The 15,314-nt window shown below is 47.9% G+C and overlaps 1 protein-coding gene across 1 annotated transcript in view; it reads left to right on the plus strand.

Annotated features, from left to right (window-relative positions):
• The window catches only part of LOC144782767 (cholesterol 24-hydroxylase-like), a 356,051-nt gene that overhangs the window by 271,812 nt on the left and 68,925 nt on the right, over window positions 1–15,314 (plus strand). Inside the window, exon 11 of the mRNA XM_078662068.1 lies at window positions 2,968–3,052. Within this exon, the coding sequence (XP_078518194.1) occupies window positions 2,968–3,052 (85 nt within the window). The remainder of the gene's footprint in view (window positions 1–2,967; window positions 3,053–15,314) is intronic.

Genomic DNA, 15,314 nt, shown 5'->3' on the forward strand with positions numbered 1-15,314 from the left:
TGTTGTGTTTGCAGGTACCGCTCTAAGTGTACTGGGGATGCTCAGACGTGAGTCCCAGGCACTCCACACCACTGGAATCAAGCTAGCCGGGCTGATGAGAGGTGTTACCTCGAAACCGGGCCGGTCCTCGGATGCTTGTTTCCGTTCTGGGAAGGACATGGCTTTTGTAGTTCGGACTGGACTGTTCCCATGGGGCACAGGGTCAGCGCTGATTTGCATATCGCCATTGTCTAACCCAGGGTGGTGTGGAGTGGAAAAACGATGGATTTGGGCCCAGATCTTTGGACTGGGGTGAATGTGTGACATTGATCCACATTCTGTCCATCATTGTTGTGTTTGCAGGTATCGCTCTAAGTGTACTGGGGATGCTCAGACGTGAGTCCCAGGCACTCCACACCACTGGAATCAAGCTAGCCGGGCTGATGAGAGGTGTTATCTCGAAACCGGGCCGGTCCTCGGATGCTTGTTTCCGTTCTGGGAAGGACATGGCTTTTGTAGTTCGGACTGGACTGTTCCCATGGGGCACAGGGTCAGCGCTGATTTGCATATCGCCATTGTCTAACCCAGGGTGGTGTGGAGTGGAAAAACGATGGATTTGGGCCCAGATCTTTGGACTGGGGTGAATGTGTGACATTGATCCACATTCTGTCCATCATTGTTGTGTTTGCAGGTACCGCTCTAAGTGTACTGGGGATGCTCAGACGTGAGTCTCAGGCACTCCACACCACTGGAATCAAGCTAGCCGGGCTGATGAGAGGTGTTACCTCGAAACCGGGCCGGTCCTCGGATGCTTGTTTCCGTTCTGGGAAGGACATGGCTTTTGTAGTTCGGACTGGACTGTTCCCATGGGGCACAGGGTTCAGCGCTGATTTGCATATCGCCATTGTCTAACCCAGGGTGGTGTGGAGTGGAAAAACTATGGATTTGGGCCCAGATCTTTGGACTGGGGTGAATGTGTGACATTGATCCACATTCTGTCCATCATTGTTGTGTTTGCAGGTACCGCTCTAAGTGTACTGGGGATGCTCAGACGTGAGTCCCAGGCACTCCACACCACTGGAATCAAGCTAGCCGGGCTGATGAGAGGTGTTACCTCGAAACCGGGCCGGTCCTCGGATGCTTGTTTCCGTTCTGGGAAGGACATGGCTTTTGTAGTTCGGACTGGACTGTTCCCATGGGGCACAGGGTCAGCGCTGATTTGCATATCGCCATTGTCTAACCCAGGGTGGTGTGGAGTGGAAAAACGATGGATTTGGGCCCAGATCTTTGGACTGGGGTGAATGTGTGACATTGATCCACATTCTGTCCATCATTGTTGTGTTTGCAGGTACCGCTCTAAGTGTACTGGGGATGCTCAGACGTGAGTCCCAGGCACTCCACACCACTGGAATCAAGCTAGCCGGGCTGATGAGAGGTGTTACCTCGAAACCGGGCCGGTCCTCGGATGCTTGTTTCCGTTCTGGGAAGGACATGGCTTTTGTAGTTCGGACTGGACTGTTCCCATGGGGCACAGGGTCAGCGCTGATTTGCATATCGCCATTGTCTAACCCAGGGTGGTGTGGAGTGGAAAAACGATGGATTTGGGCCCAGATCTTTGGACTGGGGTGAATGTGTGACAATGATCCACATTCTGTCCATCATTGTTGTGTTTGCAGGTACCGCTCTAAGTGTACTGGGGATGCTCAGACGTGAGTCCCAGGCACTCCACACCACTGGAATCAAGCTAGCCGGGCTGATGAGAGGTGTTACCTCGAAACCGGGCCGGTCCTCGGATGCTTGTTTCCGTTCTGGGAAGGACATGGCTTTTGTAGTTCGGACTGGACTGTTCCCATGGGGCACAGGGTCAGCGCTGATTTGCATATCGCCATTGTCTAACCCAGGGTGGTGTGGAGTGGAAAAACGATGGATTTGGGCCCAGATCTTTGGACTGGGGTGAATGTGTGACATTGATCCACATTCTGTCCATCATTGTTGTGTTTGCAGGTACCGCTCTAAGTGTACTGGGGATGCTCAGACGTGAGTCCCAGGCACTCCACACCACTGGAATCAAGCTAGCCGGGCTGATGAGAGGTGTTACCTCGAAACCGGGCCGGTCCTCGGATGCTTGTTTCCGTTCTGGGAAGGACATGGCTTTTGTAGTTCGGACTGGACTGTTCCCATGGGGCACAGGGTCAGCGCTGATTTGCATATCGCCATTGTCTAACCCAGGGTGGTGTGGAGTGGAAAAACGATGGATTTGGGCCCAGATCTTTGGACTGGGGTGAATGTGTGACATTGATCCACATTCTGTCCATCATTGTTGTGTTTGCAGGTACCGCTCTAAGTGTACTGGGGATGCTCAGACGTGAGTCCCAGGCACTCCACACCACTGGAATCAAGCTAGCCGGGCTGATGAGAGGTGTTACCTCGAAACCGGGCCGGTCCTCGGATGCTTGTTTCCGTTCTGGGAAGGACATGGCTTTTGTAGTTCGGACTGGACTGTTCCCATGGGGCACAGGGTCAGCGCTGATTTGCATATCGCCATTGTCTAACCCAGGGTGGTGTGGAGTGGAAAAACGATGGATTTGGGCCCAGATCTTTGGACTGGGGTGAATGTGTGACATTGATCCACATTCTGTCCATCATTGTTGTGTTTGCAGATATCCCATCTGCTGCATTACAAGTGACATAGGCTATGGTAAACTTGTAATATGGCAGACAAGACATATTTGTAACATAGCATCCCGTCCACCAAATTTTAAATTAGTCCCTATCATGTAAAGACATGTTAACTCCTCACAACGGCGGTAGCGTTCATTGCTTAACTTCCATAATTCCTACAAGTGGTCTCCAACATTTTTAAAATGCATTGTCTGCAACAAGATTTTGGAAACTTTTAAAACTATGCAAAAGTTGTTACAATGTGGTTTGAGTGAAATGAGTTCTGTTAAAATCTGTAAATTAAATTTCGATTTTCCTTAATATCAGACTTCAAGCAGAAGTTGATGAAGTAATTGGATCAAAGATCAACGTTGATTACAGTGATCTCGGCAAGCTACAATACTTATCACAGGTACAGCAGGCACTATAGTCAATAGAATATGCAGAAAATGGTAAATATAGTCATATCCAGACGTCGAAAGGAATAATCTGTGGGGAAATAGAATCTGAAAGCACAGCACAGGACCCACTCTCAGATCTTGGTTGCGAGGGGCCGTGCCGTGCAATCTTGATGAGTAGAACACTAGTCCCTTTGTCTATTGTGCCATGCATAGCTGTAGCAACTACGTGCACAAGGCCAGAAATGGAATAGACAAACATTACTAAATCAGTCACTCCAACTATGGTATTGACTAAGAAACTCTTTCGCTCTATTGTGTAAGTCACTATGGCGTGTTTGTCATGGAATGGGAGAATATACAACTCAAAAAATAGACAAACAAAGCCTTCAGTGGCTCTGTGCTCGACCTCTCCTCAGGCACATAATTCACATATTATGTATCTGTGAGATACTACGCCCCTTGGAAATGTATTGGCTCCACCCCATCTGGCGTATTCTAAATCTTCAGACCTGTCAGGCTGCCCTGGTAGAGTGTATGAAAGGCCACTCAGCACAGCTGGCAGCACGCTTTATGAAATTTCTGATGACTGTAAAAGTCATGCTGACTTCTGCCAATCCAATAGAACAATAACGTTCAATGCTGCATTCATTGTTTTAATCCTTTATGCTTCTATCGCCGACAATGTGAAGTTTAAATGTATAATTTTTTAGAATATTAGGATGCCATACTGTCTCATTTTACTTTTAACATTGGAAATTATGCACTTTATCCCTAATCTAATCAAGCTCGATTGCAATGATTTTAATTAAATGTGCAATAAAAATGATCTATCTATCTATCTATCTATCTATCTATCTATCTATCTATCTATCTATCTATCTATCTATCTATCTATCTATCTATCTATCTATCTATCTATCTATCTATCTATCTATCTATCTATCTATCTATCTATCTATCTCATCATGTACAATCACTGCTTTTTCTCTAAATTTGTTTTATGCCATAAGGATATGGTTGGTAAATGCATCTTGTTCACATATGGGTGAGTGACTTGTATCAAGGTGATGGTGGAGCATTACATGGAGGGAAAACAAAACAAAAAAAAATATGATAGCTGAGAAAACTGTAATTTATGGATCCCGTGTAATTGGTAAACTAAAAGCTTCACAATGGTTTCCTTGAAATCTGGAGTTTTATCTCAATATTTTCTCTTTCAGTGTGTTTTATGACTATTAATTGTACTTACCTAACAAGATGAAAGTTCTGTTGCATTCTTGTGTCATACTATAACCACATACAGACTAAATTTCTTTCGTCTCCTCTTAGTTACAAAGTATTCTTCTTATTTCAAATGTAACTCTACATGTGTTCTATTGTTATTGTTACATGTATTAATTTAAATTGTTTTCTTAATTAATTACAATGTAAACATTTCAATCAGAATAGTATACCAGTCTCACCTGATTCAAAGTGCAGCTGTTGCCAGATCGTATGTGATCAACAAAAAATAGCTTTTAGAAGCATAACTGTAATTGTAAATGTAATTCTGAAACCTAGGAGCTCGTATCGCACCAGCCAGTGCTTTACCTGGTCTATCCCCCTCTCCATATACCCGGGCCACTTGGTGTTTCCCCCGGAATTTACATTCTCTGCTCGCTGCCTCCTCATATTCCGAGATCTTCTCCCTCAGTCGAACGCGCAGTACCCCGAGGTCCCCCCGCACACTTTTATCCTGTTCTATTGCTTTCAATTCCTGTTCCAGCTTGTGCAGCTCCTGTCTAAGGTCACGGAGTATGCCTCCTCCTTTAGCGATGCACCAACCCCTCACTGTCACCTTAAATGCTTCCCAAACAGTGGTGAGGCTCCCCACACAGTCAACATTCCTATCAAAAAAGTCGTGAATATCTAGTTCTATCTCTGTTTTAAACACCATGTCGTGTAAATGTCGTGGGTTCAGCCGCCACCCCGGGTAGGGGGGAAGGTCCACGGGAGGGTTAAGAGATACAAGTACTGGGGAGTGGTCCGAGTAAGTGCGAGCCAGATGAGTAGCTTTACCTATCCAGTGCGCCATTCCCAATGTCACCAGCACATAATCTAGTCTGGCCCATGTGTTATGCACTGCTGAGTGATGTGTCCCTTCCCTCCCGGAGGGGTGTAGGTGACGCCATGTATCTAAAAAGTAGTCCGCCTGTAAGATGTCTCGTAGTGTGCGATGTGTAGTGGTGTAATGCGAAGCCACATCATGGGAGCGTTCAAGGTTAAGATCTATAACAGTGTTAAAATCCACCCCCCCATATGACATGGGCAATCCCTAGCGTATTGAGTTTACCACGGAGGACCAGAAGGGGATGTGAGTCATCTATGTTAGGCCCATAGTAATTCGCGATCACAACTGCCTGCGAATTCAGCTTCCCCCACATCAGGCAGAATATTCCTTCTTGGTCTATTTCTATGCCCCCCTGTACAAATCGCACCCCTCTTCTGATGAGGATGGCAGCACCCCTGTAGTAACTGGAATAGGAGGCAAAGCAGTGGTGAGACGCCCAGCGTGAGGCAAATGGAGGTGATCCGCCTCCTGGGAGATGCGTCTCCTGTAACAGGGCAATATGGATTTGATGGGGATCCAAATATCCTAATACCTGCCGGGCTTATGCGGGTCATTCAGGCCCCTTACATTCCAGGTCAATACATCCATAGTCAAGGAAGTGTCATTACAACTGGCCATGAGACATACCTACTACAATTACTGTATAGCCGTAAACACTCTCCTCGTGCCCTTCACTATAGTGTGCCAAAACCCTCCCCTCCCGCCCATTCCCTCCCACACCGGCTGCCCCAACTCGCCAGGAACAAACTCCCCACCCCCCACAGCCGCTCGCCCCAACAATCATCATACATACTTCCCAAAAACTCCACATACCCCAAAAAAATTTAGGTAAGGGGAATGCCCTCAATGGGGGACCGCTAAAGGCCACCGACTCGCCCACTCCGCCTCCTTGTTTCACCCATCGCCAGCCACCTGAGCCCAGGTGTCCGGTATGACGGGACGGAGGCGGGTGCCCTGGCGGCCATGAATAGATAGGCAAATCAAAATGTGGTTATACATCACCAATCTGCAATGCGTCTATAAGGTCCATATCAGCAGAAGCACCAGGCATCGGGATTCATGCAGCTGACCTTCATCAGCCTGGGTCGGACAGTGGTGAGTGGGACCTGGATCTCCTCCTCTCTGCTCCCTCTCGCGACGTCAAACGGCGTTCCTGTTTAAGAAATTCCTCCGCTTGCTGTGGGGTGCCGAAGATGTGTGGTTTCCCGCGATGGTGGATCCGCAGCCGCGCAGGATATAGCACGGCGTATTGAATGCCTTGCATTTGCATTTTCTTTTTCACGACCGCGAACTTGCGGCGGGCTTCCTGCACATGTTAGGTGAAGTCTGGATAGAATGACAGGTTGGTATTTTCGTACCGTACTTCACCTTACTCACGAGCTAGGCGTAATACCGTGTCTCTATCGCGGTAGTTTAGGAACCGCATAATGACCTGGCGCGATGGGGCTCCAGGAGGGGGTCGGGCGCCCTCTCAATAATCATGTGGGGTGAGAAGGATTCCTTCCCAAACAGGTCAGCTAGTAGGTGCTCCATGAAGTCTTCCAGCGTCCCGGTGTTGGTGGTTTCCGCCAGCCCCAGCATGCGTACGTTATTGTGCCGCGAACGGGCCTCCAACTCCTCGTTCTTGTCAGCTATAACTTTCAATAGCTTATCCATTTGCTGCAGATGTTGTTGCCTAGTGCCCGCGCCATCCTCCAAGGCCGACACCCTGTGTTCCACCTCTTTCAGTCTTTCATCGTGCTTGTCTAATTTCACCACCACTGCTTCCAGCCTGTTATTCATGGCATCCATCTTTGAGTTGATAGAGGTCAGACTCTGCTGCATCCCAACTAACAGAGCTTTCCACCCTTCGTCCCTGGTCTCAGGCGGATCTTCATCTTCACACTCTCGGGAGTGGGAGCTAGGGGCTTTGCGGGCGTCGAAAGTTAGCTTTGCCTGCCTGGGCTCCGTTCTGCCCATAGTTGCTCCGACAGTATAGCCTGAGTCGCAGCCTGCAGTGCGGGGCCCTCTTCGAGAGCCCTCGAGCGTCCCGAGTGTTAGCAACCTCCTCTCCCGCACTGCAACCAGGCAGGCGGCAATTTCAGCAAGCGGGAGTGCCCCCTCCTCATATATTCCAGTCGACTTTCAGCTCTCCCGAGTCTCGGTGAAGGGGGGTTGGCTATGTGTCCCAAGCTCCTCCCGTAATGTTCCACAGTAGGGTTCTGGCGTCAGCAGTTACGCCGGCCCTAAGTCGCTCCATTGATAGCTTCACAGCTCCAGGGTAGCCCTCGTCGCCATTCAATGCAACATAGGGCCTCATTCAGCAAACACACAAATAATGGCGGCAGCAGTCTCAATGTTCAGGCCCACACTTCTCCCGCTTCCTGCTGAGGTATCTCGCCACCATACAGCCAGTCACTCACCACAGTGATATGGGTGCCTCCATCAGCATTGTCTGCGGGGCCGTTAAATGCGCCCGCGCTCCCCCTCCAAGCGAGCGGGGGGGTACATAGGCTGTACCAGGAGGAACTCACCCTCTTCTCGCGCCACGCTTCAAGGGAGTACCGCAGCTGGGTTGTGCAGTCCTCACGATATTCACCCGGGCCGGTCCAGCAGTATCAGGCCTTCCAATTTTTCCAAACGCTACACTCAAGCGCAAGATGGCAGCTCCCCCGTGCTCTCATGCATCGCGTTCACTCAGCAGGGTGAGCCTTCTGGCATGTCCACCTCTTATTCCCTGACAGGTCAGGCTAGCCACGAGCTCCGTCGTCCTCCCACTGCTCACGACTTCACCAACGGCCCTTCTCGCTGCGTTTCAGCGACGTGGGTGCCAGTTCCAACTCCCCTCAGTACCCACGGGAGGATCTCTCAGCGCCAGGTCCCTTTCTTTCTGGACTCTCGTAATCTCCCCCCAGCCGACTGTAATGCGTGACTGCAGTTCCGACAGGCTCCAATGCCAGATGTCCAGTGGCGGCTGGTGACATTTGAACGTGGTGAGGCGGAAAATGATTTCTGCACTGTAGCTCACAAGCGCAGCGCGCATGCCCGAACACCCTTGAGAAAAAATGTGAAAATCGAGTGGTTCATCACAGTACCCTCTGGTTCACCACTGCCACCCTCTGGTTCATCACAGCACCTCTGGTTCATCACAGCACCCTCTGGTTCATCACTGCCACCCCCTGGTTCATCACTGTCGCCCTCTGGTTCATCACTGCCACCCTCTGGTTCATCACTTCCACCCTCTGGTTCATCACTGCCACCCTCTGGTTCATCACTGCCACCCTCTGGTTCATCACTGCCACCCTCTGGTTCATCACTGCCACCCTCTGGTTCATCACAGCACCTCTGGTTCATCACAGCACCCTCTGGTTCATCACTGCCACCCCCTGGTTCATCACTGTCGCCCTCTGGTTCATCACTGCCACCCTCTGGTTCATCACTTCCACCCTCTGGTTCATCACTGCCACCCTCTGGTTCATCACTGCCACCCTCTGGTTCATCACTGCCACCCTCTGGTTCATCACTGCCACCCTCTGGTTCATCACAGCACCCTCTGGTTCACCACTGCTTCACCATTGCCACCCTCTGGTTCATCACTGTCACCTTCTGGTTCACCATTGCCACCCTCTGGTTCTTTACTGCCACTCTCTGGTTCATCACAGCACCCTCTGGTTCATCACTGCCACTCTCTGGTTCATCACTGCCACCCTCTGGTTCATTACTGCCACCTTCTGGTTCACCACTGCCACCCTCTGGTTCATCACAGCACCCTCTGTTCACCACTGCTTCACCATTGCCACCCTCTGGTTCATCACTGTCACCCTCTGGTAAACCATTGCCACCCTCTGGTTCTTTACTGCCACTCTCTGGTTCATCACAGCACCCTCTGGTTCATCACTGCCACCCTCTGGTTCATCACTGTCACCCTCTAGTTCATCACTGCCACCCTCTGGTTCATGTCCCAAGGGGTTCAACTCTGGCACAATTATGTCCACTGATGACATACTGGCACAGTAATGGTCAATCTTGGCATATATAGGGCATCCTTGGGTGAATCATAGCATAAGGGTCGCACGGCTATCCTCATCAGAGCATGAGCACGAGGGGCTAATTGTTGCCTTTATGTCACATAACAGTGGCTGTCATTAGAATATTAACGTCCGTGACTGACACTGTGTGGTGTTTATGCACGAGGGTAGGCAGCCGCTGCACACTTGTGGTGCTGGTACAATGTTGACATCCTTGGCACGTCCTGGTAACACCTGTTCTGATGGCGCAGAATCAGACAATGTGATGCAATTGTCTATGGAAATTGAAAGCTGACATTTGGGGGAAAATAGATGAAATCGGATTTTTGAAACAAAAATGTACTTTTCTTTAGAAAAAGGAAAGATTTTTTTTTGTGCGTTCACCAAAAATGGAAAGTGCATAGTGGATAGAGCACGTGTATTTTGAGAATCTGTCATGCTGGTGTTTGAAAACAGAATGATAAATGAGCAATCCCCATTTACAGCTGCTCTTTGAAGGGTAGTTGGGGGGGATTTACAGCTGCTCGTGTTTCCTCTGTGCCAGGGGGCACTTGCTGCTGTCGTTGTTATTACCTTGGTCGTGTGGGCGCATCCTATCCCCGCCCCATTAGGAGACCGGGGGCTGCGGCATGAGGCAACCCCCAGTCTCCCAAGGGGGAGGCTAGTGCGCATGTCCGCGCCGGGCAGGAAAATGACCTGTCCGAAAGAGGACACGGCACTAGCGTGTCTGCACAGCCCCGCCTCCCCCTTTTCCTGATGGTTTCTGGTCCGGCCCCAATGGGGCGTTGGGGCGTTGCCCTCCCAATGCAAACCGCCGCCATCCGGACTGCCAATGTGTGCCTAACTCACACATTCAGGAACGAGTTTCTGGCCGGCTGGTTACTGTGCCGGACCAGAAACCATCAGGAAAAGGGGGAGGCGGGGCTGTGCAGACACGCTAGTGCCGTGTCCTCTTTCGGACAGGTCATTTTCCTGCCCGGCGCGGACATGCGCACTAGCCTCCCCCTTGGGAGACTGGGGGTTGCCTCATGCCGCAGCCCCCGGTCTCCTAATGGGGCGGGGATAGGATGCGCCCACACGACCAAGGCAATAACAACGACAGCAGCAAGTGCCCCCTGGCACAGAGGAAACACGAGCAGCTGTAAATCCCCCCCAACTACCCTTCAAAGAGCAGCTGTAAATGGGGATTGCTCATTTATCATTCTGTTTTCAAACACCAGCATGACAGATTCTCAAAATACACGTGCTCTATCCACTATGCACTTTCCATTTTTGGTGAACGCACAAAAAAAAATCTTTCCTTTTTCTAAAGAAAAGTACATTTTTGTTTCAAAAATCCGATTTCATCTATTTTCCCCCCAAATGTCAGCTTTCAATTTCCATAGACAATTGCATCACATTGTCTGATTCTGCGCCGTCAGAACAGGTGTTACCAGGACGTGCCAAGGATGTCAACATTGTACCAGCGCCACAAGTGTGCAGCGGCTGCCTACCCTCGTGCATAAACACCACACAGTGTCAGTGACGGACGTTAATATTCTAATGACAGCCACTGTTATGTGACATAAAGGCCACAATTAGCCCCGCGTGCTCATGCTCTGATGAGGATAGCCGTGCGACCCTTATGCTATGATTCACCCAAGGATGCCCTATATATGCCAAGATTGACCATTACTGTGCCAGTATGTCATCAGTGGACATAATTGTGCCAGAGTTGAACCCCTTGGGACATGAACCAGAGGGTGGCAGTGATGAACTAGAGGGTGACAGTGATGAACCAGAGGGTGGCAGTAATGAACCAGAGGGTGGCAGTGATGAACCAGAGAGTGGCAGTGATGAACCAGAGGGTGCTGTGATGAACCAGAGAGTGGCAGTAAAGAACCAGAGGGTGGCAATGGTGAACCAGAGGGTGACAGTGATGAACCAGAGGGTGGCAATGGTGAAGCAGTGGTGAACAGAGGGTGCTGTGATGAACCAGAGGTTGGCAGTGGTGAACCGGAGGGTGGCAGTAATGAACCAGAGGGTGGCAGTGATGAACCAGAGAGTGGCAGTGATGAACCAGAGGGTGCTGTGACGAACCAGCGAGTGGCAGTAAAGAACCAGAGGGTGGCAATGGTGAACCAGAGGGTGACAGTGATGAACCAGAGGGTGGCAATGGTGAAGCAGTGGTGAACCAGAGGGTGCTGTGATGAACCAGAGGGTGGCAGTGATGAACCAGAGGGTGGCAGTGATGAACCAGAGGGTGGCAGTGGTGAACCAGAGGGTACTGTGATGAACCACTCGATTTTCACATTTTTTCTCAAGGGTGTTCGGGCATGCGCGCTGCACTTGTGAGCTACAGTGCAGAAATCAGTTTCCGCCCCACCACGTTCAAATGTCACCAGCCGCCACTGCCAAGTACAGTGACCGTTACCTCCTGAAACATGTGGTTCTTTTTAATTTCAAACATGCTTAAACATCTCCTGCTCGAAAACTGCATGCCTATCATGCCTACTCCGCATGCCCGCTATGGCTTATGCCATCTCTTGTATTGTGCAGGCACGGTTTCTGCTCCCTCGTATGCCTGCTCATGTTTACCAAGATATAGATACGCTGTTGTCACTACCACACTTTATTCCCTCTTTCCCAGAATGCAGGCACAGCTTGTGCACTCCCATTGTACGTTCCATTACATTGGAATGCAGGCATTATTTTAGCACCCTTACATTGCCTCCCTACACTCCCAGGGAACTGGTTCAGGCATTGATCCGTCCCATGGGGACCCACTTTGCTTTGATGTTTGCAGTTACATGACCCTCTTTTGCAACCTTCATCCTGAGCACCCTTTCTGCCCCATGTCCCACTTCCCAGTCCCTGCCCTCCCTTCCAGGGTGCTTATTCACTCTTTGTCCCTCGTCCTATGAGGCTGGCCAAGTACCCCCCTGACCTCCACACATGTCCAGGGACTGGCTAAGTACCACCACACTCCACCCCATGAACAACCAGCCTGTCCTTACATACAAAGGCACCCCGCCCTGTGCACCACCCGGCAATACCAGTGGGCCCATGTCAGGCATTGGGAAGAGGAGTCATTACCTCTCATCTTTGAGATAGGCCTCTGGCCTTACCATCACACAACCTCCTCTCACAGGAGTAGTCTGGTAATATTAGATTATTATATTGAGTACTAGCGAAGGCATGCGCACAAGTCTTCACACAAAGCTACCTAAAATGTCCCACACATTCTGGCACCCTTTCGCACACTATGGCACCCTTTCGCACACACTTCCCTCCATGAGTGCCCTAGTCAGTACCTCATGTTGTAGTAAAATACTCTAATACCTGCTTGTGCACTGAGCTTTGTGTGTTGAAAGCCCCACTGCACAGTTGCCAAGTTTCCAGGTTAATTTATCATTTATGACTTCTGGCCCTGCCCATGTTTTTTCTCCTTTGCACTCTGACACTGACAAACAAGAATACAAATCCCAAATGCTAATCTAAAGACTGGAATGGAACATCTATTCACACACTGACCTATGAAAGCCTTGCATTACCAGGCATCTTCTCTTTAAAGCCAGACTTATTGGCATTGCCATTTTTGTTATTTATTTTTAAGAACTTTTTCATGCATTTTCAAAGCTAAAAAAAGTAAAACTATTTGGTCCTGGACTAAGGCAAATAGAGATTGCCACTCAAAACAGAACCAATCACAAACCATTACCATGTGAAAATATCTCTGCCAGAACTTCACATTTAAAAAACATATGCTACAGATTGAGAAGGGGTACTAAATTGCCCATGAATATAAAGCAGTGTGCTCCACATTTCCTTACATCAGCATCACACACAGCTATGTTATTTTTATACATGGCCAGAAATGTTGACACACTTATCTTCAAGGAATCAAAGCCTGTGTCTCCAGACATTACCTAATCTGGGACATATTTTGGGAACTTGGTAATACCAGCTTTGAGAATACCTGAGCATTACATTAGAAATGTGGAAAAAAGACTTCTGTATCTCTGTACATCCCCTTGCACTACCAATTGGGGTTTCTGTTTCCTTTTGGGGGGAAATTCTGGGGAGTTGTATGAAATACATTTGACTAAAACTCTGGCCTGGCAATAAAAATAAGTAGCCTAATTTAGAGTTTGGCAGATGGAGGCCCCGTCCACCTTTTTACAAGTGCATTGTATCTAATGCACTTGTAATAAGACAGACAACATATTTGTATCATCTGTGAGGAAGTACCCATCATCAAAACTCTAAATCATGCTTACAGATAAATGAATGAAATAAGGACAAAAATGTAGTTTTTGAAACTAAAATAATGTAGGATTAAAAAAGCAACACAATATAACAATGGTATGTACAACATGTACAACATGTACATAAAATTGGGGTAGGATCACATTAAGTAGAACAAGAGTGGATGAGATCTGTAGGATCAGCAGACTTCAAAATGTTTGGGAGAAGTGTCCCTCCTAGGTACACAGGGCAATCATACACAACAGAGAGAAGCAGCATTTCCCTATGGGTGTTGCTCCCTTTTTTGCCTGCCTCAGCCTGTCCTGCACCTTCAATTACTTTGCATTGAACTAGAAAAAAACAGACCACAAATTGTCTCAATCGACATTTGACTACATATCCCTTCTCACAACCTTTGTACACTGGCTACCTTTGGAGGCTTCAACCATATCCAAGACAATCTTTCTCACCTAATGATACTCACCATTTCAGGTGGCATATGCTCGCAGCATAGGAGAGACGTTTTGCATTTAGAATTTCTAACTCTTAATGAAAAAAAACACAGAAACAATAATTCTTGCAACGTTCTCTCAAAATTTACAACTTACTATCATCTGATTTAGAAGAACTGCTCATAAACTTCTGAATGAAGACCACCACATACCTTTTTAGGCCTTGTCTACATACATCATTAGCTGTGTTGTTGAAGAAGTAGGATGTGCTTGAAAGAGGGATACGGATCCCCACACAAAAAGAGTAAGCCCATTTCTAATCACAACCCCTCTATAGTCACACAGCCAAAAAGGAAGAAAACAGTCAGAAACGTACTCCAGCTCAGAGCTTTAGTAAGTACAGCACCACCCATGGGTACTCACAATACCTCAGAATATAATGGCAGGACAGACTTAAATGGAAATATTGTTTAAAAGAAATTCATTTAGTTATACTTATTAAAAATATATGTACATATATTTTAATTTAAAAAAATATAAATTATAGATCAATATTACTTTATTCTACCTAGATATAAATGTAATTTAAAAAAATCAGAAATTAATCCTATACTAAGGGGCTCATTACGATGTCGGGCGGAATCACTTCTGCCTGACACTGCAGCTGTCATGGGATTGACCAACACCCGGTCTGCGGCCCGACTGCCCCATTACAATGCGACCAAACACTGTTCGGTCGTATTACTATATTCTTAAATGGGAGCATGCATTATGGCCGTAAACCGCCCGTAATGTATGCTCCCAAAGTACAATGGGAGGTGCAGTTCATCCTAGCTCCCCGTGGCAAGGTGCCTACCACAAGGTGCAGGGATCAACAGGGGGCACCATAGGTGCCCGCATGGACTCCAAAAGGAGGCTGTACACTAAAGGGGTCCCTACTGGGGGCCCCAAAGTCGGGTCGGACGGACTGGCATGGAAACCATGGCAAAAACCATCATCTTAATCTCAAGGGCAGAAAAACCCGCTCTTGAGATTACTTGCCGCATTCCGACTGGCGGAAGTCAGCCAGAATGAGCTGTCAGATTCCTTTCTGACTGCCTCAATCAAAATGAGGCAGTCAGAAAAGAATCTGACCTGCATCTTATGATGTGGTTAAAGACTTCAACCATCAGTCGGAGCATTCCGAGTCGTATCGTAATCTGCCCCATAATCTTTAGTAACTTTAAATACATAATACATAAATATAAACATTTTACTTTAGGTGGGCAAAAAAAATATTTTTTGTTTAATTTACTTAAAATAATTACATTTTTAATTTAAAATGTAGTTAATAGTGCTGTTGTATTTTAAGATCATTCGACATTTAGAATTCATGTATAAAGTCAATTTGTGTTAACATTTAAAGTACAAAAATTATAGTTATTTTTTTTCTTGAATATTTTCAATAATTTACCATAGGGAATTCTCCACCCTGGCT

This window comes from Lissotriton helveticus, chromosome 9 (genome assembly GCF_964261635.1).
Source record: "Lissotriton helveticus chromosome 9, aLisHel1.1, whole genome shotgun sequence".
NCBI lineage: Eukaryota > Metazoa > Chordata > Amphibia > Caudata > Salamandridae > Lissotriton > Lissotriton helveticus.